The sequence below is a fragment of the Microtus ochrogaster genome, unplaced genomic scaffold, assembly GCF_000317375.1.
Source record: "Microtus ochrogaster isolate Prairie Vole_2 unplaced genomic scaffold, MicOch1.0 UNK1, whole genome shotgun sequence".
NCBI classification, from domain to species: domain Eukaryota; kingdom Metazoa; phylum Chordata; class Mammalia; order Rodentia; family Cricetidae; genus Microtus; species Microtus ochrogaster.
Window position 1 is genome coordinate 37,571,689 of NW_004949099.1, and position 21,947 is coordinate 37,593,635.

At 47.9% G+C, this 21,947-nt stretch overlaps 2 protein-coding genes across 3 annotated transcripts in view; one reads left to right on the forward strand and one right to left on the reverse strand.

Moving 5' to 3' along the window:
* Nucleotides 1-19,406, forward strand: part of Lpcat3 (lysophosphatidylcholine acyltransferase 3) — a 37,900-nt gene extending 18,494 nt beyond the window's left edge. Inside the window, exons 2-13 of the mRNA XM_005365188.2 lie at nucleotides 13,454-13,561; nucleotides 14,614-14,720; nucleotides 15,421-15,514; nucleotides 15,681-15,718; nucleotides 16,104-16,282; nucleotides 16,861-16,969; nucleotides 17,548-17,634; nucleotides 17,724-17,887; nucleotides 18,261-18,408; nucleotides 18,482-18,640; nucleotides 18,738-18,866; nucleotides 19,025-19,406. Of these exons, the coding sequence (XP_005365245.1) occupies nucleotides 13,454-13,561; nucleotides 14,614-14,720; nucleotides 15,421-15,514; nucleotides 15,681-15,718; nucleotides 16,104-16,282; nucleotides 16,861-16,969; nucleotides 17,548-17,634; nucleotides 17,724-17,887; nucleotides 18,261-18,408; nucleotides 18,482-18,640; nucleotides 18,738-18,854 (1,310 nt within the window). The 3' untranslated portion in view covers nucleotides 18,855-18,866; nucleotides 19,025-19,406. The remainder of the gene's footprint in view (nucleotides 1-13,453; nucleotides 13,562-14,613; nucleotides 14,721-15,420; nucleotides 15,515-15,680; nucleotides 15,719-16,103; nucleotides 16,283-16,860; nucleotides 16,970-17,547; nucleotides 17,635-17,723; nucleotides 17,888-18,260; nucleotides 18,409-18,481; nucleotides 18,641-18,737; nucleotides 18,867-19,024) is intronic.
* Nucleotides 19,407-19,490: 84 nt separating this feature from the next.
* The window catches only part of Emg1 (EMG1, N1-specific pseudouridine methyltransferase), a 7,281-nt gene continuing 4,824 nt past the window's right edge, over nucleotides 19,491-21,947 (reverse strand). The window contains exons 2-6 of one of the 2 annotated variants that reach the window (XM_005365189.2): nucleotides 20,903-21,004; nucleotides 20,660-20,801; nucleotides 20,272-20,330; nucleotides 20,053-20,202; nucleotides 19,491-19,880 (exon numbers count right to left, since the gene is read on the reverse strand). In XM_005365189.2, the coding sequence (XP_005365246.1) occupies nucleotides 19,767-19,880; nucleotides 20,053-20,202; nucleotides 20,272-20,330; nucleotides 20,660-20,801; nucleotides 20,903-21,004 (567 nt within the window). In that variant the 3' untranslated portion in view covers nucleotides 19,491-19,766. Of the gene's footprint in view, nucleotides 20,203-20,271; nucleotides 20,331-20,659; nucleotides 20,802-20,902; nucleotides 21,005-21,947 lie in introns of both variants that reach the window. The other variant, XM_026788205.1, reaches the window with a different exon arrangement.

The window sequence follows — 21,947 nt, forward strand, 5'->3', positions numbered from 1 at the left end:
GTAGACCAGGTTGGTCTCGAACTCACAGAGATCCGCCTGCCTCTGCCTCCCGAGTGCTGGGATTAAAGGCGTGCGCCACCACCGCCCAGCCTGATTTTTTTTTTAATGTTTGAAAACAGTGAGTTAAGCAAGCATAAAAATGGGAGAGGGGTGACCAAGTATGAGAATACAATACAGACTGTTATCGGAAGACCAGAGAATATAGCTGTAGTGTTAAAGGAACTGTTCGTTATTACTGACACCACTCCAAGGTCACCGCCAAGTTCCCAGGCACAGGCTAGAGTTTAGGTGAAGTCAGGTGCAGATTCTAATTTGAGCCTTGCTCTAGTAACTTCAGGACACCATTTATCCCCGTTAGGGTTCCGTTTCTTAACTGTCTAATGAAGGGTTTGAGCATATGATTTCTAAGGTTTCTTCAGTTCTAGGAATCCATGACTCAGCTGAAGATATGCAAGGTTGCTGGAGTACGAAGGTACGGTGGCACCCTGCCCACACTACCAGGCAGGCTTAATCTGTTGATCAAAAAGAAACTGTTCTGAGCGTATCCAGATCTGAGCTTCACCCTGTCCTAAAAATCCCTGGTCTGCCGTAACCAAAAGTAAACCAAAGAGCCAGGCTTGGTGCCTCCCTTTTCTTTTTGAGACAGGGTCTCTACATAGCTCTGCCTGTTCTTGAACTCACTATATAGATTAGGCTGGCTTCAAACTCAGATCCATGAAGTGCTGGGATTAAAGACATGCTCCAGCAAGGAGTTAGAGGCCGGAGGATCAGGAACTAAAAGCCCACCACAGCTACATAGTGAGTTTGAAACCAGCCTGATGTGCATGAGACCCTGCCTCAAAACCACCTGTCTCTGCCTCTCAAGTGCTGGGATTAAAGGCATGAGCCACCACCGCCCAGCCTGATTTTTTTTTTTAATGTTTGAAAACAGTGAGTTCAGTAGAACTTCATAAATTTACAGCTCCAGCCTCCATGGGCATCTACACTCACATGCGCATACTCCGGCTTCTATGAGTCTATTACATCTTTATCCATTTATGTGTTGTGTACGTGGGTTTGTGTGAGGACGTGTGTGGAGCTCAGAGGACAACTTGTAGGACTTGGTTCTCTCCTACATGTGGGTCCCAGGGACTCCACTCAGGCCATTGGGTTACCCACTGAGCCATCTGGATGGCACCTGTAACATTTGAGAATAAACTCTGTGTGTGTGTGTGTGTGTGTGTTTTGTTTGTTTGTTTGTTTGTTTGTTTGTTTTTGAGACAGAGTTTCTCCTTGTCCTGTCCTGAAACTTGCTCTGTAGAGCAGGCTGGCCTCGAACTCAGAGATCATCTGCCTCTGCCTCCCAAGTGCTGGGATTAAAGGTGTGTGCCACCACCGCCCAAATGAACATCTGAAATGGCCTTCCTTCTCACACACGTGGGAGCCTGGTTTGCCTCGTTTTTCTGGGGGCTTTGTTTTTTCCTAGGCTCTTTGGTTTCCAGTCCTTCAATGTAGGCATTTGCAAGCATTCAGCCTTTGTCTGCCTTTTTATGGTCTTGTCTTGGTGTTTATTTTACTTTCTTGTTATCTATCACCAATTCCAAGGTAGCCAGCCAATCTCTAGCACTTTGAGTGGTACCACCTTCTTCCTAACTGCCAAGTCATGTGACAGGGGACCTTGAGATAAGTAGATTCAAGTCAGTCAAGGTACGTTCACCCCTGTGGTACTTAGACCAGTGGGAGACTCCTGGGCAATCAGTTCCATACTTTTAGCATTTGTCTGTGCCTTTCTCTAAAACTGATCTGTCCTTCCCATTTCTCTCCTGGAAAAGGAAAAGGACTAGACCTTAGGTGGTGCAAGACTTGAATATCAGTTCTCAGGAGGCAGAGGCACACAGATCTCTGTGAGTTCGAGGCCAGCCTAGTCTGGTCTACAAAGTAAGTTCCAGGACAGCCAGGGCTACATAGTGATACCCTGTTTAAAAAAACAGGGTGATGAAGCTGGGGCTATTAGAATATCTGGGGAGCACACACAAGGCCATGAGTTCAATCCCAATCACCACAAAAATAAAGGGTGTTGTGAATTGCCTTGGCTGAAAAAGTATCCCAGGATACCACAGAAGTAAAGCAAACAGGTCAGCACTGTGCATATGTGCACATGTGCACATAATATATCTCTCCAAGTTACAAGCCATGGGAGCCCTCTGCCTCATCTAGCCATCTTAAACTTGGATGCAGAAAGGAGAATATCATGAGAGAGTTACTGCAGTGTTCATTAGAACTGAAGAACACAGACCAGGCATACCTGTAATCCTGGCACTTGGGAGGCTGGAGCAGGAGGATTACAAGTTGGAGCTCTATGGAGTTCCAGGCCAGCCTGAGCTAAACAACAAAAGTCTGTCTCAAATAAACAAACTTTTTTTGACATTTGATCAAGGTGACTGGTTTGCCGTGCAATCTGTCAGACAAAATTACCAGCAGTTTAGTTTGCTGTTTTAATTGCCTTTACTTTAGACTCAAAAGAACAGGGAAATCACACAGTAAGAATAAAGAATAAAATTATAAAAAGACTGGCAAGATGGCTCAGCACATAAAAGCACTTGGGGCTCAAACCTGGAAACCAAGTACAGGTAAAAGCAGAGAACTTTTCTCAGCGCCACAGGAGCACACAGGTGTGCACACCACCACACAAACACTCTAAATTACACGAGCACACAACAAAACACTCTAAACCACAGGAGCACACAGGTGTGCGCACCACCACACAAACACTCTAAATCACACGAGCACACAACAAAACACTCTAAACCACAGGAGCACACAGGTGTGCGCACCACCACACAAACACTCTAAATCACACGAGCACACAACAAAACACTCTAAACCACAGGAGCACACAGGTGTGCGCACCACCACACAAACACTAAACCACAGGAGCACACAGGTGTGCGCACCACCACACAAACACTCTAAACCACACAAGCACACACACCACACAAAGACTCTAAACTGGATTTTTTTTTCACGTGGATTGTCTGGTTTATTTAACTGGCTGCAGAGACCCCTCTGCAAACGGAGGCTGGGGCTCTAAGCCAGGCAGGGAGCTGCAGGAGTCTGAAGGTGAAGAAACCAGCTCAGTATGAACACCCAGAGAAGCGCTAGGGACAGCTTCACACTAGTGTCCAGGCCCCAGGAAGCCCAGCTCCACTCATGGCCTGGCCGGGGTTCAACAACATCTTGGTGTGGTGGCCAGCCAGCCGCTCCATGTGCTGCGATTGTGACTTTTAGGAGTGACTCCGGAGTTCTTTGCACAAAGCAGGAGGAATGCAAACGTGAAAGGGCGGCAGGTGGTCCCAGGGGCACTGGCTCTGCCCCGAGGTCCTGTTCCAGCCTCGTGCCACGCTGCTCTTGCACTCCAACACGGTCTTTTGGGGATTTATCTTTATGTTGGGGCGTCTTGTGCATGTGCAATGCACCCCCCCCCAATTTCCTTGTTTTTGGCTCTTCCTCCCTGGGTGTGCCTTATTCACCCCCGCTCTAGCTATGATTGATGTCTTCTCTAAACCCTATGGAACTGACTTCCATACCATTAGCACTTGCCATAGAACACATCTGATTTTCTTTAATCTCTAAAGAGTAAGCTGCAAGCTCTTTAAGAGTGAAAAGTGCAGGGCTGTGGTGGCGCACGCCCTTAATCCCAGCACTCAGTAGGCAGAGGCAGGCAGATCTCTGTGAGTTTGAGGCCAGCCTCATCTACAGAGCAAGTTCCGGGACCACCAGGGATACAAGAGATAAACCATGTCTCTTTGGAAAAAAAGGAAGAGAAAGGGCTGGAGAGATGGCTCAGCGGTTAAGAGCACTGACTGCTCTTCCAGAGGACCCGGGTTCGATTCCCAGCACCCACATGGCAGCTCACAACTGTCTGAAAATGTAGTTCCACGAGATCTGACACCTTCACAACAACGAACATAAAAAAAAAAAGGGAAGAAGGTACTGAGACTATTGTGCTGTACAGTAAGGAACAAAGACTGATAACTAAGTATACAGTATGCTAACAGCAGTGAGTGCCAAGGGGCAAATTAGACAGAGCACTGGAAGACTAGTGTGTGCTGCTGGAATGGCTACACGGACGGAGAGTGCATACAGTGTTAGGTAGGACACTGTTGAGGTGACTTTTACCAAAATTTGAAATGCTGAGGAATCTTATGGAAAGATCATCCTATGCCGGGAACTCTTAATGGGAAGACTCTAAGGCTGACCCTATTAGGACATTCCAGGAAGAGGGCAGATGGGTGACAAGCAGGGGAAGAGATGAGTCAGAGAAAAAGGGCAGAGAAGGTGACTGGATGCTGCATGTTCTGGTTGGACAAGAGCCTTTGCTCCGAGATTGGCCTTCAGAGGGTTCCGAGCAGAAGATTTTACTAGCTGACTCAGCGCTGAATCGTCTGGGTGCTGCAATAGCATAAGGAGTCCAGAGCACAGGAGACCAGTCAGGAGGCGACTGTAATTATAATGGTGACTTGGCCGGAGGAAGCAGAAGAGGGGAAAAGAAGTAGGCAGAGTCTTGATTGACTTTAAAGGTAGGGCCTACAGAACATGCTGGTTGTGAATAGGGAAGGACGCTAAAGATGATGGCAGGGTATTTGTTCTGAGTAAACAGAAGAGTGGGTTACAGTCAGAAATGTGGAGGAGCCAAGCATGGTGGTACACGCCTTTTAATCCCAGCATGGGAGGAGAGGCAGGTGGTCTCTGAGTTTGAGGCCAGCCAAGGCCCCGAGAGGGGCAGGTTCTGCTATGCAGCAGCTCAGCTTGCACCTGGTGAGTCCAAGCTATTCCCTGGGCAGATGACAAGCAGGTACCAAATGTGAAATCAAGAGAGAGGGCTCTAAGTTAGAGAAGACATCTGATGGGGTAAACAACACACGGATGGGATTAGACTGTATAACTAGTTGAGATCACTGGACACGGACTGTTCAGGCTGAGGTGACAGATGCAGCAGATGCTCATTTCACTAATGACATAGCACCTCAAAAAGACTGGCTCCACACAGCTCGAAGTGACAGGAAGCAGCAGGACAAGGATTAAGGTTGGTCTGTCACTCTAATGTCAGCTCCTCTACCAATGCAGTGCCTTAACTTAGTAAGCAGCATGCTCTTCGATGAAGCGTGACACAGAGCTGCAACCCCAGAAACTCCAGAGACTGAAGCAACAGGATCCTAAGCCAAGGCCAGCCTGGGCAGCACAGTGGACTCAAAAATAAAACAGGACTGCTGGGCGCTAGATGGCTAAGGGGTAAAAGCACTTGGCACACAACCTGCATTCAATCCTTGAAACCTTTGTAAAGGTGAAAGTAGAGAACTGATAGCAAGCACCAAATTGACCCTTACCTCTGCACGAGCACTGTGGCACATGAGTGCCCACTTGCACACTCAACATAATAATGATAAGAGCCATGATAGAACGCTTGCCTAGCATCTGTGAGGCCCCAGGGTCAAACTCCAGTACCAAGAAAGAGGGAAGGGATATTATAATTGACAGAAAGAAGCTGGGTAGTAACTCTGAAGGTAAAAGCATTTGCTGTGCAACCCTGACAACCTGAGCTTCATCCCTGGAACCTATGTCAAGGTCACATGATGTAGTTAGTGCACATCTAGTTCTGTTTGCACCCCCAGTGTGTATAAGGAAGCTGGTACAGCATGTGAGGGTCAGTAACTGTTGACCAAACACACAAAATGTGAAGTATGTGGGGCTGAGGAGTTGGCTCGGCACGTCAGTGTACTTACTGCTCTGCCATCCCTAACTCCAGTTCCTGGGGCTCCTGTACCCTCTTCTGAACTCTGTGGGCACGAGAGACACATGGTGCACATACATACATTCAGGCAAAACACTCACATACATGAAAGAAATCTTCAAACAATTTTATCTATATAAAGTACAGAGGCTAGCACGTTGTCAGATCTCCAAAGGCAAAAAATACGAGATGTAAGGCATGGTGTGCGGCATTGTGTAGTGACGTGCCAGAGGAAAGTCTCAGCTCTGTGCCAGGCAATTAAGTTATGAGTCCATGATACATTAAGACATGAGTTCCCTACAGTCTGAAGGAGACACTTAACTGGGTTTTAAAGAATGGCCAGGATTTTGCTTTGTAGAGGTTCTTAGAAAAGCTGTTCCACACACAGGAAATGGCAGGGCCAGTGTACTGCCACAAAAGACCAAGAACATCTTTGGATAAAACCAGACAGATCTGCTCCAACTAAAGCAAAAAACATGGCAGGGGATGGGGGCATAGGCTATTAGGTAGAAATGTAGTCCAGGAAACAGTCCTTAAGAGGCTGGAGGTAGTTAAGAGTACCAGCTGTTCTTCCAGAAGACCAGGGTTCAAGTCCCAGCACCCACATGCAGCTCACAGCTGTCTATATCTCCAGTTCCAGGGGATACATGTAGGCAAAACACTGATGCACATTAAATAAATAAATCATAAAGGAAAATGGCCTTAAATCACAGACTTTGGGGCCAATGTGATGGCTCAGTGGGTAAGGCACTTGCTTTACTTATGAGGAACTTCTAGGTGGCAGAGGCAGGCGAACCTCTGAGTTCAAGGCCAGCCTGGTCTACAGAGTGAGTTCTAGGACAGCCAGGGCAACACAGAGAAACCTTGTCTGAAAAAAACAAAAACCAAAAATCAGTTCTCAGAACCCGCATGGAAGCTTACAACTGTCTGCAACTCCAGTTCCAGGGATCTGACATTCCTCATCTGGCCTCCCCAAGCACCAGGCGGGTACATGGTACACATATGTACATACAGGCAAAACATTCACTATATAAAGTAAAATAATCACCTTTTTTTAAAAAAAAAAAAGTGGTTATAATAATGAAGAGATACTTTAGAAAGCAATAGGATTTGGTTTGATAACCAGATATAGGAAGCCAAAGAAAGCCAAGAGTCAGAGACCAGTCCAAGCGTTTGAATAATGCGGGTGTGTATAAGAGAAGGTTGTTTTAGGTAGAAAATCAGCTCTAGTTAGATGGCATTTGAGATAGTATGAAATATCGCACTAAAAATATCCAGGGAGGAGCCGGGGCATATGGGACTAAAATAGGCGAAGTCAGGACTGGCTTGGTTTGGCATGAGAGCATATTAAGTTGTGTGAACACTGAGGCACTATAGCAAAAATAGGTAAGCTTGGATGTTTTAGGAACCAGGAAAGCAGTCTGGGGGGGGGGGCATGATTCAGCACTTAATGAGCATGTGTGAGGCCCTAGGTTCCATCTCCCCTCTCCAGGGGTGTGTGGGAGGGGGCTGTCCTGTAGAATGGATATCAGCAGCTGGCCCAGCAACACGTAGCACTTGAGCTCCGTCTTCTTCCCCTCACTTGACAAACAGCTTATCTTCTTTGACCTGGGTCATGTGATCTACTGACTGACCAAATGGGGCCATATCATTCCTGCGGAGTTCATAAATGGCGGCTGCAGGTATGAAAGACAAAACGTATCAGATTTTATTGAAAACCGTTCACTTCTGTTTTCTTTAGATTAATAAGTTGCACAGGAGATGCTAACATGGAGTGTGACTTCCCTAGTCCCAAGCACAACTCAGTCAGAAGCACACAGACAACTGTGACGAGGGAGCCCTGACTGTGCTATTGGTCTGCTGTCCCCTTTGTCCTCACGCCTGGCTGCAGCCCTGGAAAGAGCAACACTGCTGTCTGTCCCAGCAGCCTGCCATACAGTGCACAGCAGGTCCTGGATGCTGCTCTTTTTAGAAGGAGTTTCTCTTCTAACAGATTCTTTGGCCTCAGGGCGTACATTAGGCCCTCAGGCTTCACCTCTGAAGGCTGACCTCAGCAGTCAGAAAGGAGAGAGACTTATGCTGCCAGGGGTGCTCAGAACCCTCTGGGTCAGCAGCATCAAAACCCATTGGGTGAGATTAAATGAAAGACAGTGGCTGTCAAACCGAGTTTAGTCTCGGCCATCTTTAGGATGTTAGCGAGGTGGTGCTGAAGCTGGGCTGCTCTAGGAATTGCTGGCAGCTCCTTTTCAAGGCTCTGCTGGGCAAACAGGTTCTGTAGTGCTTTGACATTTTTCAGCTGATTGTGATGTTGTGATGGTTGACGCTGCATTGAGCACTGGTTCTCACAAAGAATTAGGATTCAGAAACAGCTTGTAGGACACCACTCTTCCTAAAAACAGCTCTTCCCTGAAGGGATGACCCAGTCCCCAGGCTCCAAAGCCTGCTGAGTTGGGAGGCAGCCAAGGCCAAGATTTGGTGTTTACATACCCACCATGGGCCTGGGTTGTCACAGCAACGCATCCAGCACCGTCCATCCTCCCTCCCTTGGCAGCTCCTCACCGCTTCACCCTCTCTTGCAGCCTGTGTTTTCTCGGTGACCCCGCTTGCTCGGTTCTTTTTATTTTCTTGCCAGTTCCTCAACTTCTTACGAGTTTGCGAGTCTGCAGCAGTACTTGACCTGTGTGGGACTGAACAGCCTGCGCTCTTCCGCACTTCCCAAAGCTACCAGGCCTGTCTGCCGAGTCTACAAGAGCACACCCAAGAGCATGGTTCTTGTCGTGTATCTTTTCTTGGTCTCATAAAATTATGCTTTCTGAAGCCTGTGGGAAGTTAGAAATAGGGAGAGGAACTATTCCTGGCAGGCCCGTTGAAAGCTCAAGAAGTGACTATTGATCCCAGAATAGCAAGGGAAAGGACGCAGAAACTGTAAGAGGACTCTGCAAGAACTCTGCCTCCCAGGTGCTGGGATTTCGAGTATCTGCTCTCTGTAGCCCTTGGATTGAAGAAGGGCTTCATGTGCTGCCAACTGAGCTACATTCTCTTTTCCAACCCTACCCACCCTTTCCTTTTCTTTTATTGAGGCAGGGTCTCCTTATATAGTCTAGGCTGGCCTCAAACTCTGCCCCATTCCCTAGCCTCTGAGTGCTGGGACCAGTACCACCAGACTCGGCTCTGATTTGTGGCTCTTACAAGTACTTCCTTGCTAACCCATTCCTTCCCTGCACAACGTCTGTTCACATGAGACTTCATCTTGTCTCTTCACTTCACCATCTGACTGGTCATAACTGTCCCCCTCTCTCTTGAGTTAGTAATGCCATATCATGCCATCTCTGCCAATAAGAAAGCGTCGTATGCCACCCCTTCCCATTAAAGCTCCATAAACAGAATGTCTGGCATAAAGGAAGCATTGCATAAATATTTATGGAATGAGGGAATAGACCAGTAACCCTCAGGATGTTTATGAAGTAACAAGAGCTGGCGCATGGATTGCAGATGTGAACTGTACCAGTCCACTTATGTGCACACTTTGTGTTTGAAAGGAATTAAGAAAAAGGTATTTCATGAGCACACAGACAGAAAGAACTGCATCTAGCTAGTAATTAGTTTTGTCATTTACTGTCACAATACAAGCCCTAGTACCTGGGAAACAGAGGCAAAGGGTCATGAGTTCCAGGCCAGCCTATACTATATAAAGACAACTGGGCATGGTGGCACTACCTTCAATCCCAATATTCAGGAGGCAGAGACAGGAGGATCTCTTTGAGTTTGAGGTCAGTATGATCTACATAGCAAGTTCCAGGACGGCCAGAGCTACACAGACCCTCTGTCAAATCAAACAGCCAACTATGTGGTAATCCATTTGCTTAAAACAAGCAACTGGTGATGAAGCTACTCTGGGGGCTGAGGCTTACCAGTTCACGGCCTGTCACGGCTGCAGAGACTTCAGGGTCAACTTGGGCAGCTTCATGAGACCCTGTCTCAAACCAGTGAAATGTGAAGAGGGGCTGGAGATATAATTCAGTGGCAGAGGGCTTCCCGAGCGTGTGAAGAAGAGGGGCTGGAGATATAACTCAGTGGCAGAGGGCTTTCCGAGCGTGTGTGAGGCTCTAGGTTCAGTCCCTCACACTGCAAATAAAAACAAGCCGGGTGCTGTTGTCACACACCTTTAGTCCAGCACTTGGGAGACACACAGACAGACAGATCTCTGCTGTGTTTGAAGCCAGTCTACTCTACAGAGGGCATTCAAGGACAGCCAGGACTACACAGAAAAACCCTGTCACAGAAATCACAGAAAGGAAGAGAGAGGGAGAGAAAAGGAGAGAGAGAGAGAGGGAGGAAAAAAATATAATTAAGCATTTTCTTTGATTGACTCTTTAAAATATTAGTTATCACAAGCTCAAAACAAACCATATTGCCAACAATAAACTAACTGCATTTTATATTGTAAGTACTTTATTACATTTACTTATTTTGTTTGTATGTGTGTATGTACATGCATATGCAGGTCAGAGGGCAACTTGCAGGAGTTGGTTCTCACTTTCTACTGTGTAGGCCCCAGAGATCAAACAAACTCAAGTCCTCTCAGGCTTACCAGCTCAGCCATCTCCCTAGCCCTACATTTTTTATTTTAGAAGCAAGAACCATGGCAGTTGTATCCTATAACCAGCTCAAAAACACTGACAGAATCTTAAGGTATCCTTCCAAAACACCAAGAGGGAGACTATTCTCCACACATGCCAGTACAAGCATGTCAGCTCAGCAGCTTGGTAGAATGTTGGGGATGAGTCTGCAGCGAAGCCATATGAATGTATGCTCCCTTTGGTTTAGGGTTAACAAATGTATTGAGCCTTTAATTAAATGAGCAACCTAAGCTATGGAGAACTCAATGGCACTTTAGGAACACCCCCCCCCCCACCCTCCAAAGAGTTTGCTTATAGTCCTTGGATCATATCCTGAACGGAATTGGAAAAACAGTTTTCTACTGTGCCAAAACAAGTTTTATAACTTGGTTGGTGCCCAAAGTTCATCCAGCCCACTAGATAGCTTGGTATTAATTTATGTCTTATCTTCTCAGAAGTCTGAGGATGCTGTCCTCAGAGGACAGACCACAAGTGTAAAATACTTTTTCTGAGCATAACTGAGGATCTTCTCGTCTTTGGTTTGGAGTATTTTGTATTTGTTTATGCAGGTTCTTTAAATAGGCTAGTCTGATCTCAAATTCAAGCTCTCTTTTCTTGGCCTCTCAACCTCCTAAGTGCTAGGATTGGAGACCTGTGCCGTCATACCCAGTCCCTGTTTCTTTTTATAATTATTCAGTAAGGAGAAATTTTTTGGTGTTTTGTTTTATTTTGTTTTTTGAGACGAGACAGGGTTTCTCTGTGTAACAGCCCTAGCTGTTCTGGAACTTGCTCTATAGACCAGACTGACCTCAAACTCACAGAGGTCCGCCCGCCTCTGCCTCCTGAGTGATGAGAGGAAAGGGAACACAGTGAGGAAATACTTGGCCAAAGCAATACCAAAAACCAGCTGGGCAACTCCTAACTCTGCATCTCTATTTCTGATATTAAAACACTCTTTAGATCTCAACTCTGTTCTGCTTTGTTGACTGTAACACACTTCTCTTGGGCTGTTTCCACTCACTGTTAGCAGCTTTCTTTGGCAGGCATCCCATGGCTCTGGCATCTCTAACATCTTGGGGTCTCCAAGGCAATCCAGCTTCACAGAATGGCCTCTCTAGGTCTCCATTCAGAAACACTCCTGACACATACCTGGCCTCACCTGCTTTCATTAGTCAGGGAGGCAAATTCCATCACCCCTTTCTAGTATCCTTGACTCTAAACTCAAAACCACTTGGCTGAAACGGCCAAGTTCTGCTGCTTGCTGGGGCTGGAACATGGCCTCCTTGTTCAAGTACATATTCACCAGCTTTCTGTTTTTAGTGGTTTTCTTTCTGCCTGTGCTTTTGTTCTGGATCTTACTCTATAGACCAGGCTGGCCTTGAACTCAGAGATCCACCTGCCTCTGCTGGGATTAAAGGTGTGCGCCCCCACACCTGGCTCTAAACTTTTCTTCAGTTCCTTTCCACAAGTTGGAAGCTTAGCTTGGAGGTCTTGTCCTTTATTCTGTCTATAATCAGGCTTTTTATAATCTTTTCATCTCCTTGAACACAGGCTTTAGCTCCATTATACTTATTGGTGCCCCTTTTCTCCTCAAACTGTAGTTTGTAATTTTCCTTGTGAAGATTGCACCTTCTCGTTATAGATCTGCATAAGACTGGCCACTGATAACCAGATGACAGCCAATGCTAGGCTCTTTCGAAATCCTTCTGCCAATGTTCTTAATCCATAACTCTTCAATTTAGCCTCAGGCAGATTTTTTTGGACAAGGGCAGAAAACAACCACATTCTTTGCCAAGGTATCACAAGAACAGTCTCTAGGCTGCATGCTAATATTCTTCTCCTCCGGAAACTCTGGAGCCAGGCCCCCCATACTTCAGACCACCACTGTCTTCCATGTTCCTAGTAGTATGGCCCATTAAGCCTCACTTAAAGTGTCCAGTTGTTTTCCTAGTCCAGGGTCCTAAGTGTTCTACTATTTCTCCAAACAAAAGCATGGTGTGGCTCTGCCAGCAATACTTCACTCCTGGTACCAACTTCTCTCTTAGGGTTTATTGCTGTGAAGAGATACTATGACCTATGGGGCCATTTTCTTTCTTTTTTGATTTTTCAAGGCAGGGTTTCTCTGTGTAGCCCTGGCTACCCTGGAACTCACTCCATAGACCAGGTTGGCCTCAAACTCAGAGATCCACCTGTCTCTGCCTCTAAATACTGGAATTAAATGCGTACGCTACCACCACCCAGCTTATGGGGACCATTGTTATTCAAACCAGCACACTAGGCAAGCATTCTACCAACTGAGGGAGATACCTAGTCCTTGTTAGGTTTCTTTAAAAAAAGAAAAAGCAGAATCTGCTATGGAGCCCAGGCCCCTGCTGGGTACTTGCTATGTAATCCACATCTGCCAAGTACTCACTGTGTAGCCCAGAGTGGCCTCGGACTTTCGGATTCTCCTGCCAGAGCTTGAGTGCTGAGATTGCTGTTGACACTGCACTGTTTCCTCAGTTGTTGGTAGTGGAAATGGACTTGGTTTTCTATTGCCTCAATTAAAAATGCTTGCAGTTCGATAGGCAGTGGTGGCACACGCCTTTAATCCCAGCACTTGGGGGGCAGAGGCAGGTGAATCTCTGAGTTTAAGGCCAGCATGGTCTAGAGTGAATTCCAGGACAGAGAAACTGTCTGGGGGGAGGGGGGGAACCCTTGCAGTTCTAAATGTATATTTACAAAAAAAAAAAAAAAAGAAGAAATTGATTTGTGTGAGTACTGTTTTGTCTTCTCTGTTGGCACCCATATAATGTATTTCTTTTGGAGGGTCAGGGAGATGATTCAGTGGGTAAAGAGCACTTGTGAAATAAGCCTGAAGACCTGGGTTTGATCCCTGAATCCCACTTAGAATGGAAGGAGGGAGCAGAGTCCACAAGCACTGTGGTGTGACAGTGTGCAGCAGCACAGATGCCCTCACACACACATATCACAACATAATAATAATAATAGTTTTCTTATCCTGTATTTCTTCCTCTCTGGCACCAGGCACAAGTAACCCTTTTCCTATTTTTCTCCCATCCAGGCTATCCTTTGGCTCTGTTTTATCGGCATTACCTTTTCTACAAGGACAGCTACCTCATTCATCTCTTCCATGCTTTGACAGGCCTCTCAATTGCTTATTTCAACTTTGGTGAGTGGATTGAGCAGGACACTGCCCTAAGAGACCGGGGATGGGAGGGGGCAGGGAGAACGGACCAAAACAAATCCTCTTGAGAGAAACTCACAAATTAGGAAGGCCTGGTTTTAGGAGGTTTTCATCTTTACAAAGGGAAGATTGAATCCATAGGAATGCACACACATGTTTATTTGGGGGTCAGGAGAGATGGCACAGCAGTGAAGAGCACTTGCTCTTCCAGAGGACCCAAGTTCAGTCCAACACTCATGTCAGGTGGCTCAAAACCACTTGTAACTCCAGTTCCAGGGGACCCGGTGACCTCTGACTACATGGGCACACACATAAATAAAAATAAAGATAAATATTTTCAAACATTCTGAAAAACAGTATATTAAATAATTCAAAATAAGGTACACTAATATTCTTCTCTGAAAACTCATGAACCAGGCCCTCTAGGTCAAATCATACTCAGTACCACATATATCAAAACATCACTGGGTACCACATAAGTATGTACATTTTTATGTACCAGTTAAAAAGTAAATTTAGTGTTACACACTGTGGCACACACCCTTTAATCCTAGCACTCAGGAGGCAGAGAGGGCCAGTTTGGTCTACATAGTGAGATCCTGTCTCAAAATCAATAATAATGAGTCTTACCATTATTTAGGAGCTGCTGAGATGGCTCCGCTGGTGATGACCCTCTCACACCGAGGAAGATCACCAACTCCCTCTAGTTCCCTTTGACCTCCACACTTAGCATGGCACACTGATGTAGAAATGTTTGTTTTGAGACAGCCTCAAAACAGTCTCAGGCTGGCCTTGAACTACATAGAAGATGATCTTGATCCTCCCGCCTCTACTTCCCAAGTGCTGAGTTGGAGGCATGGAAGACCATGCCTGGTCCAGTGCACCTGGGGATCTACCCCAGGGCTTCCTGCATGCTAGACAGGCACTCTGCCAACTGAAGTGCATCCCCAACCCCCACAGCTGCTTACTGTGTTGTTTTTGTGTGGTTGGGGATCGGGAGGAATGACCCTAAGTGCAGCTCTCTTCCCTGCACCCAGGCCACCACTTCTACCACTCCCTGCTATGTATTGTGCTCCAGTTCCTCATCCTGCGACTCATGGGCCGCACCGTCACTGCCATTTTCACCACCCTTTGCTTCCAGATGGTAAACTTTTCTCCTAGTAGCTCAGGTGTGGGGAGGGGCAAGGCAGAGGGTGGTAGCATCTAGTTTGTAATCCCTCCTCCTACCACATAGCAGTCTGGCTTTGGGCAGGTCGCTGGTCACAGGCCCTGAGCAGGTTGTAGCAGTAACTCTGCTGGCCTCTGGACTGTGCCATCACCGGGCTTCCTTGGTTCTCACCAGGTTTAGCCCAGCTGGCCATGAGGGCAGTCACTCAAAGGCAGGGCAGAAAAGTAATTTAGAATGTGCTGGAGAAGCTAGGCATGTCCATCTGTCTCCCCAAGCAAGCCCATCCTCACTGCGGTCTGAAAAACATTTGTAGGGTCATCTTATTTCTATTTATTGAGGTGGGTCTCACTCTGTAACTGAAGCCAGATTCAAACTGAATAGCTCAAACTGGCTTCAGTCCCCCTCAAGTGCCAGGATTCTCAGTCTGCACCAACAGGCCTGGCTCATAAGACCCTCTTCATGTTTTAACTGATGGGACCAGGAGAAAGGAAAATGAAGGAAACAGGGGATTTCAAGTGAAGGAGAAAATTAAGAGGTCAAGCCTGGTGGCATAGGCTTGGAAGGCTAAGACCACACTATGATGTGACTGTCAGCTGGAGGTCAAAGACCATCCAAAGAAAGAGGGAGAGGAGGAAAAGGAAGAGCAGTACAGTGATGGTGGAGTACTCTCTCCCAGGCCTACCTTCTCGCTGGATATTACTACACAGCCACTGGTGACTACGATATCAAGTGGACAATGCCACACTGTGTCCTGACATTGAAACTCATTGGTAAGTGGAAGGGTCCTGCCTTCCTCCTCTACCTCACCCTCCTCCCCCCCCCCCCGAGCTAAAATAAACTAGACTGAGTTCCTGTCGGTCCTGGCTGGATGGTCTGTCCGTCTGTCCTCAGACCACACCCTCATGTCTCCTCTCCCCTTCCCCTCTCTCTGCTCAGGTCTGTGCATTGACTACTATGATGGAGGCAAAGACATGGTAAGTGTGCACTCTGGCGAAGAGGCTAAGGATTAACCAGAGGGAAGGAGAAAGGCTACTGTCACCAAAAGACTGGACCTGCCTCTGCCTCACTCCCTAGCCTGTGAGCTACCTTTCAGGTAGCGACTGGGCAAGGACCAAGCAGGGTGACTTGTCAGAATCCAGCCTTTACACAAAGTCCAAAGCTCGGTGCCAGCGAGGCATCAGCCACAGGCAGCTGTTGATTAAGCTCCCCACATTTCTACATGGAGCAACCCTCCACCCCCGCCCCGCAAGAAGCCAAACTAAAGAATTCCAGGCAGTGGTGCAAAGGTTGGGAGTGCTCAGACTGGCTTAGGGTAAGATTCAAGTCTGTTCTGAACCTTGCATTCTCTTCTCAACATAGAATTCCCTGTCCCCTGAGCAACAGAAATACGCCTTACGGGGTGTCCCTTCCCTGCTGGAAGTTGCTGGCTTCTCCTACTTCTATGGAGCCTTCTTGGTAGGGCCCCAGTTCTCAATGAACCACTACCTGAAGCTGGTGCAGGGACAGCTGACTGACAGGCCAGGGAAGACTCCAAACAGGTAACTGTTCCTCCTGGTTGAAGACCTCTGTGACTTCCGAAGTGACTTTCTTAAAGGCTGGCCCTAACACATTGGCCCCACTACACAGTATCATGTGGGAGGTATCTACATGCTCCCCAGTGTACACTGCCCCAGCCATTTGCCCACCTTATGCCCCTCCCTTTGAAGCCTCCTCTCACATAGTAGGGAGACACTGTTCAATATACAAAAATGTATAATATATATATATATATAATATATATTTAGAACTCCTTCAGGGAACTTGGCACCTGGACTTGAGCAGGAGTGGACATTGCTAGTTGTTCTGTACATGATGCCTGGTGAGATTCGAACTCAAGCATGCTCTGAGGGTTAGGCACAAGCACCCCACACACGGCTCCCTCCGCCCTGCCCTCTCCTGTAATGCAGGTTTGCAGTGGCCAAGCACACAGCTGTCTTTCCTGGAAACAGCTCCAGGCACAGGATCCTGGTGCCACTGCCTGCAGTAACCACACCCTGAAATGCTCCTTTCCGTGACTGCAGGTCAGAGGGTGAAGGGCGAGGCTCTGCTGTGTGTGACCCCACTTGTTCCTTTCCAGCACCATACCTGCTCTCAAGCGCCTGAGTCTGGGCCTTGTCTACCTGGTGGGCTACACCCTGCTGAGCCCCCACATCACGGAAAACTACCTTCTCACTGAAGACTATGATGTGAGTGGCTGCCAGCATACCACTGGGACTACTGCCTCACCAAATGGGATAAGAGAGAAGTAGGCCATGCCACCTAGAGATGTGTGCTGGATTCTGCTCTAGGTCTGTGAGAGTTGACATCAGTGCCACCCAGGCCTCACCTGCACGAACAAACCTTCATGGGTCCGGGGCAGCACCTAAAACAGCCTCTGCCTTGCTTTATGCAAGAGTGCAGTGGCTGGTGGCTCTGCAGCCTGCTTCCATTTGACTGACGGGCTCAAAGAGGGAGGGAAAAGTGGCTCTTGCTCCAGTTCCCCTGAAAACCTCCCAGCAGTTCCATGTCCATTCTGGGTAGCTATCTGAAAATTAACACGGACTGTGAGCATCCAAGAACTGTGGACATCCCTGTACTGACCGTATAAATGCCCAGACTTTGCAAAGCTGGAGGCCTCTCTCTGCTGCTTACAGATAGGTAGGGCTATAGTGTCGTGGTACATGTGGCATCAGGCACTGCTAGGAGCAAAGAAGCCAGCCCCAAGTTTGAGAATACCATGTAGGGGACTGTGCCGCCCCTGATGCTCATGTGCTCTCTTCTCAAGCACCATCCTTTCTGGTTCCGCTGCATGTACATGCTGATCTGGGGCAAATTCGTGCTGTACAAATACGTCACCTGTTGGCTGGTCACGGTAAGTAGGGAAGATGTCATATTTAGACAAGCTGGAGGTGGGGCTGGAAGGGTGGAGTGACAAGAACCCTAAGCCGTCCCTCCCCTCAGGAAGGAGTGTGCATTTTGTCGGGGCTGGGCTTTAATGGCATTGAAAATGGGAATGCAAAATGGGACGCCTGTGCCAACATGAAAGTGTGGCTCTTTGAGACAACTCCTCGCTTCACTGGTACCATCGCCTCCTTCAACATCAACACCAATGCCTGGGTGGCCCGGTAAGCACTGAGGACAGCTCAGACTCCTTCCTCCCTGAATGTGAGGACAAGGATGCTTTGTCGTCTCTGCCCATGCTTCCTATCACTCTGCTAGCCTCTGTTCTCACCCAGGCAGCCCCACCCAAAAAAACTCTGTAGAAGTCCCTCAAGCCTTGGCTGCAGATCCTGGTCTTGCCCTTGTTTGTGTTATACCCATAGTCCCTCTGTTGCATCTGAACTATGACAGCTCTCCTCCATCTCAAGCCTTCCTATCAGCACTGCCTCCTGACCCCCAGTGGCCACAAGTGGGAGCCAGTCAGCACTCCTCTCCTGGGGCAGAGCCCAGAAGCAGGAGTCAAATCTGAGGTTCATCCTTGCCCACCCTCTTCTCTAGTTACATCTTCAAACGCCTCAAGTTTCTTGGAAGTAAAGAACTCTCACAAGGCCTCTCCTTGCTGTTCTTGGCCCTCTGGCACGGCCTACACTCAGGATACCTGATTTGCTTCCAGATGGAATTCCTCATTGTTATTGTAGAAAAGCAGGTAGGACTCAAGGGTGGTAGGAAACGGGTTGGGGATAAGGACAAGACTAATGACCTCTACACTCCCTCCCCAGGCCGCCAAACTCATTCAGGAGAGCCCCACCCTGAGCAGCCTGGCCGCCATCACTGCCCTGCAGCCCTTCTACTACTTGGTGCAACAGACCATCCACTGGCTCTTTATGGGTTACTCCATGACTGCCTTCTGTCTCTTCACCTGGGACAAATGGCTTAAGGTAGCGAGGACCTGACTGCAAGGCTGCCAAAGTCACCAAAACCTCCAGTAGTGAGAGACAAGCAGGCTCAACTCTTTTCTGCGGTCTGTCTCCACAGGTGTACAGATCTGTGTACTTCCTTGGACATGTCTTTTTCTTCAGCCTGCTATTCATATTGCCTTATGTTCACAAAGCAATGGTGCCAAGAAAAGAAAAGTTAAAGAAAAGGGAATAATAGATTTCCCTGGTAAGTAGTCTACAGGTGACGGCTTGGAATGCTATTGGAGATTTGGGTGGATTAGCATAGCTTGGCCACTAGGGAGCGCTCTGGGGTACTTCTATACTCGCTAGAAGGGACCAGGTGCTGTTCTGGCCACCCTTCTAACCACACACCTCGCCTTTTAGGTGGCCGAGAGCTGGACTGGTGCAGAAACTACTTGTCCCTTCTCACAGCACTCCTCACCCCAGAGCAGACACCGGGCACTGGACGTCACAGCACTCCCAGCCGTGCCTCTGCTACAGCCAAGTTCACCAGGCCAAAGGAGAAGCTCTTGTGGGAGGAGCAGAGGGGCTGCACCCCCTTTGGACTCCCCCATGCACGTTGCCTTATCTCTTCCCTCTAGCCAGGAACCTGTTGTTTCTCTTCTGCCAATCCACTACGATTGTATATGTGCCGATACCACCACCCCCCCATGGGGGGAGGGGAGGGTACAAGGCCCTGCCTGCTCCACTTTTTCTATCTTGGAACTATACCAGATAAATCACTTCTGTTTGTTCAGTTTTTCACCGTTAGCATTCCTGACTGCTTTCTTTCATACATGTTTGCTGTGCTCGCTGAAGCTGAGCTCATCGGGGTCTCTCCTCGAGAGCGCAAGAATCTAAGATATCGGGAAGGCCTACCTTCAAAGTCCGGAACAGCAGAACCCAAGGGGGACAGTTTACACTACCATGTAACTTAAACTGCTGAGTTTAAGAACCCTCAAAACAATCAGGTTTGCAAAAAAGAAAAAAGCACAGTCTTTATAGGAAATACAGTGTTGGCTCCCACTCTGCCATCTTGGTACAGAAGATGATCTTCCAGCAGACACATTAGGAGTCCACAGATGTAACGCCAAGAGTCCTGTCTGAGAGCTAGGCTCTGCTGCTCTCAGATGACGCCCCATACTTCTTCAAAGGCTGTGGTAAGTTTGGCACAGGTAAGGGCAGCAGAAAGTGGATAGTTGCTGATGGACACCATCTTCTCTGTGTACTCCACACTGACCTGAGAGAGAAGGAGCTGGTCAGGCAATGCTTCCCTGTAGTGGGTTCAGACCCCATGGGTGAGCTACTGTCTCAACGGCAGTATATTTCAATCTCAAACTTCTACAAAAACTGGAGATTCTAGCTCTGTCTGTTAGAGACACAGCAGAAACGTCAGAGAAGCCAGACTGTACCTTGCCGTGGGCAAAGGCCCCCACCACGAAAACAACTGGGTCACTGCTGGGCACCAGCTCTCGCACATCACTGACGTCTGCGATGGAGAAGGAAGTGCCAATTTTCATACAGCCAACTGGGAAGTGGTCAGACACTGGATTCTTAATTACCTAAGAAGAAAAAGCAAAGTCAGCCCCAGAACCAGCCCCAGAACCTACCAACAGGTTTCCCCAGCTCACCTTCAAAAGCTTCTGAGGGCCATCAGCTGCTCGGACACTGAGTTTGTGTAAAAGCTGAACTAGGAAGGGGAAAAGCGAGAGTTCAGAGTGGGATGAAATCACCCTCTCCCAGTGACCTGCGCAGAACACCCCCTCCCCGGAAACTAGGCTGTGTGTCCCTTTACATCCGCACTAAGTCCTCAAAGATGTTCCGAACAGACACTGTCAGGCTTGTCAACTTTATCCCTTACACAGAAACCGAACAGGAGTCAAATCTCCATATATGTGGAAAAATACCGGGGGCCTGTTCTGGCAGTAGCTCCCCACTGCTGACGGACTGAGTATGTGACCCCTTTCCTCTCTTCACTTTGCCAAGTTCACTCAGAACTTAAGTCCTAAGGCTTCTCACCCATGAGGCCACAAAAGCGATCGAAGGTTCTAGGAATTCGCGTTTGGGGGTTCACTTCAATCAGCACGTTCTTCTGTGTATGGATATAAACCTGGAGCAAGCCAGCTCGGTTCAGGGGGCTGTCCATCAGCATCAGTAAGCTCTGAGAAAGGGAGACAGTAGGGCACTGTGAAGCCTGGAAAACAGCAGTATTGCTGCCTTCTGTAGACAGCTCAGAGGCCATTAGCTCTACCCCACAGTTACCTGGTGGGCGATGTCTGGTCTGACTTCCCCTGGGTCCCGTCCATTCTTCAACAACATGGACTTGTGCTTGTCACAGTTGAGTAGCTCATAAGTTTTCCCTACCTGCAGAACAGAGAACATGAGAGCAACAAGAATTCTATTGTCTCACCCAGTAGCTCAAGGTGTGGTCCCTGAACGATCAGCATCACGACAAATTCAAGCCCACTCTAGACCTAAGACAAAACACTAAATAGGGCCAGAAAGCTTCTCAGGGCATTAGCATGTGGCTACATTTAGCTTTATCTGTAAGAGACAGACACAGCCAACTATCTTACAGCCAAAAAGGAGGGGTATAAAGACACACCACATTGACTTTTTAAGGCCTGTGGCTATCAGGCAAGGTCACGGAAGTTCTAGAATCAGGAGTTCATGAAAAAGACTCATAAGAACAGTATGTATATGTATGTGCTGAGAACATGCCAGTCTGGGCTACAGCAAGACCCTGCCTCAAACAAAAAAATTCGAATAAGCAAATCGTTGAGAAAAAGGGGTACTGTAGCTCAGTGGCAGAAGGCTCAACACGGCCCTTATTTCATCCCCAGCACTATGAAATAAAATCATGGAAGTAAGTTGGAATAAAATGGGAAGGCGCTGGAGAACTAGGATTATATATAAAATTGCCCTGTAACCCAAGAACCCTCTCAAGCAAAGAGCCAAAAGTTCTAGTGTCAGAAGTATGTGACACCTGAGAAGTGCCCTGCATGTCCATGCATGCCATAAAAGGGGCAAGTGGGGGCTGCTCAGGGCTGGACTCTGTCAATTTCAGTTTAAAATCTCAAGGGACATGAAGATGGTCAGTAAGACCAAGTGTAGACCTGGCTGGAGAGCTCAGCAGACAAGGGTACTGGGTCAAAGGAGGGAACCAACAAGCTGTCCTTTGACTTCCACACACGCTCGAGCACACACACACCACATGCAAAAAGAAGTCTATAAACATGGCCATCAGCAGCCGGGCGGTGGTGGCGCACGCCTTTAATCCCAGCACTCGGGAGGCAGAGGCAGGCGG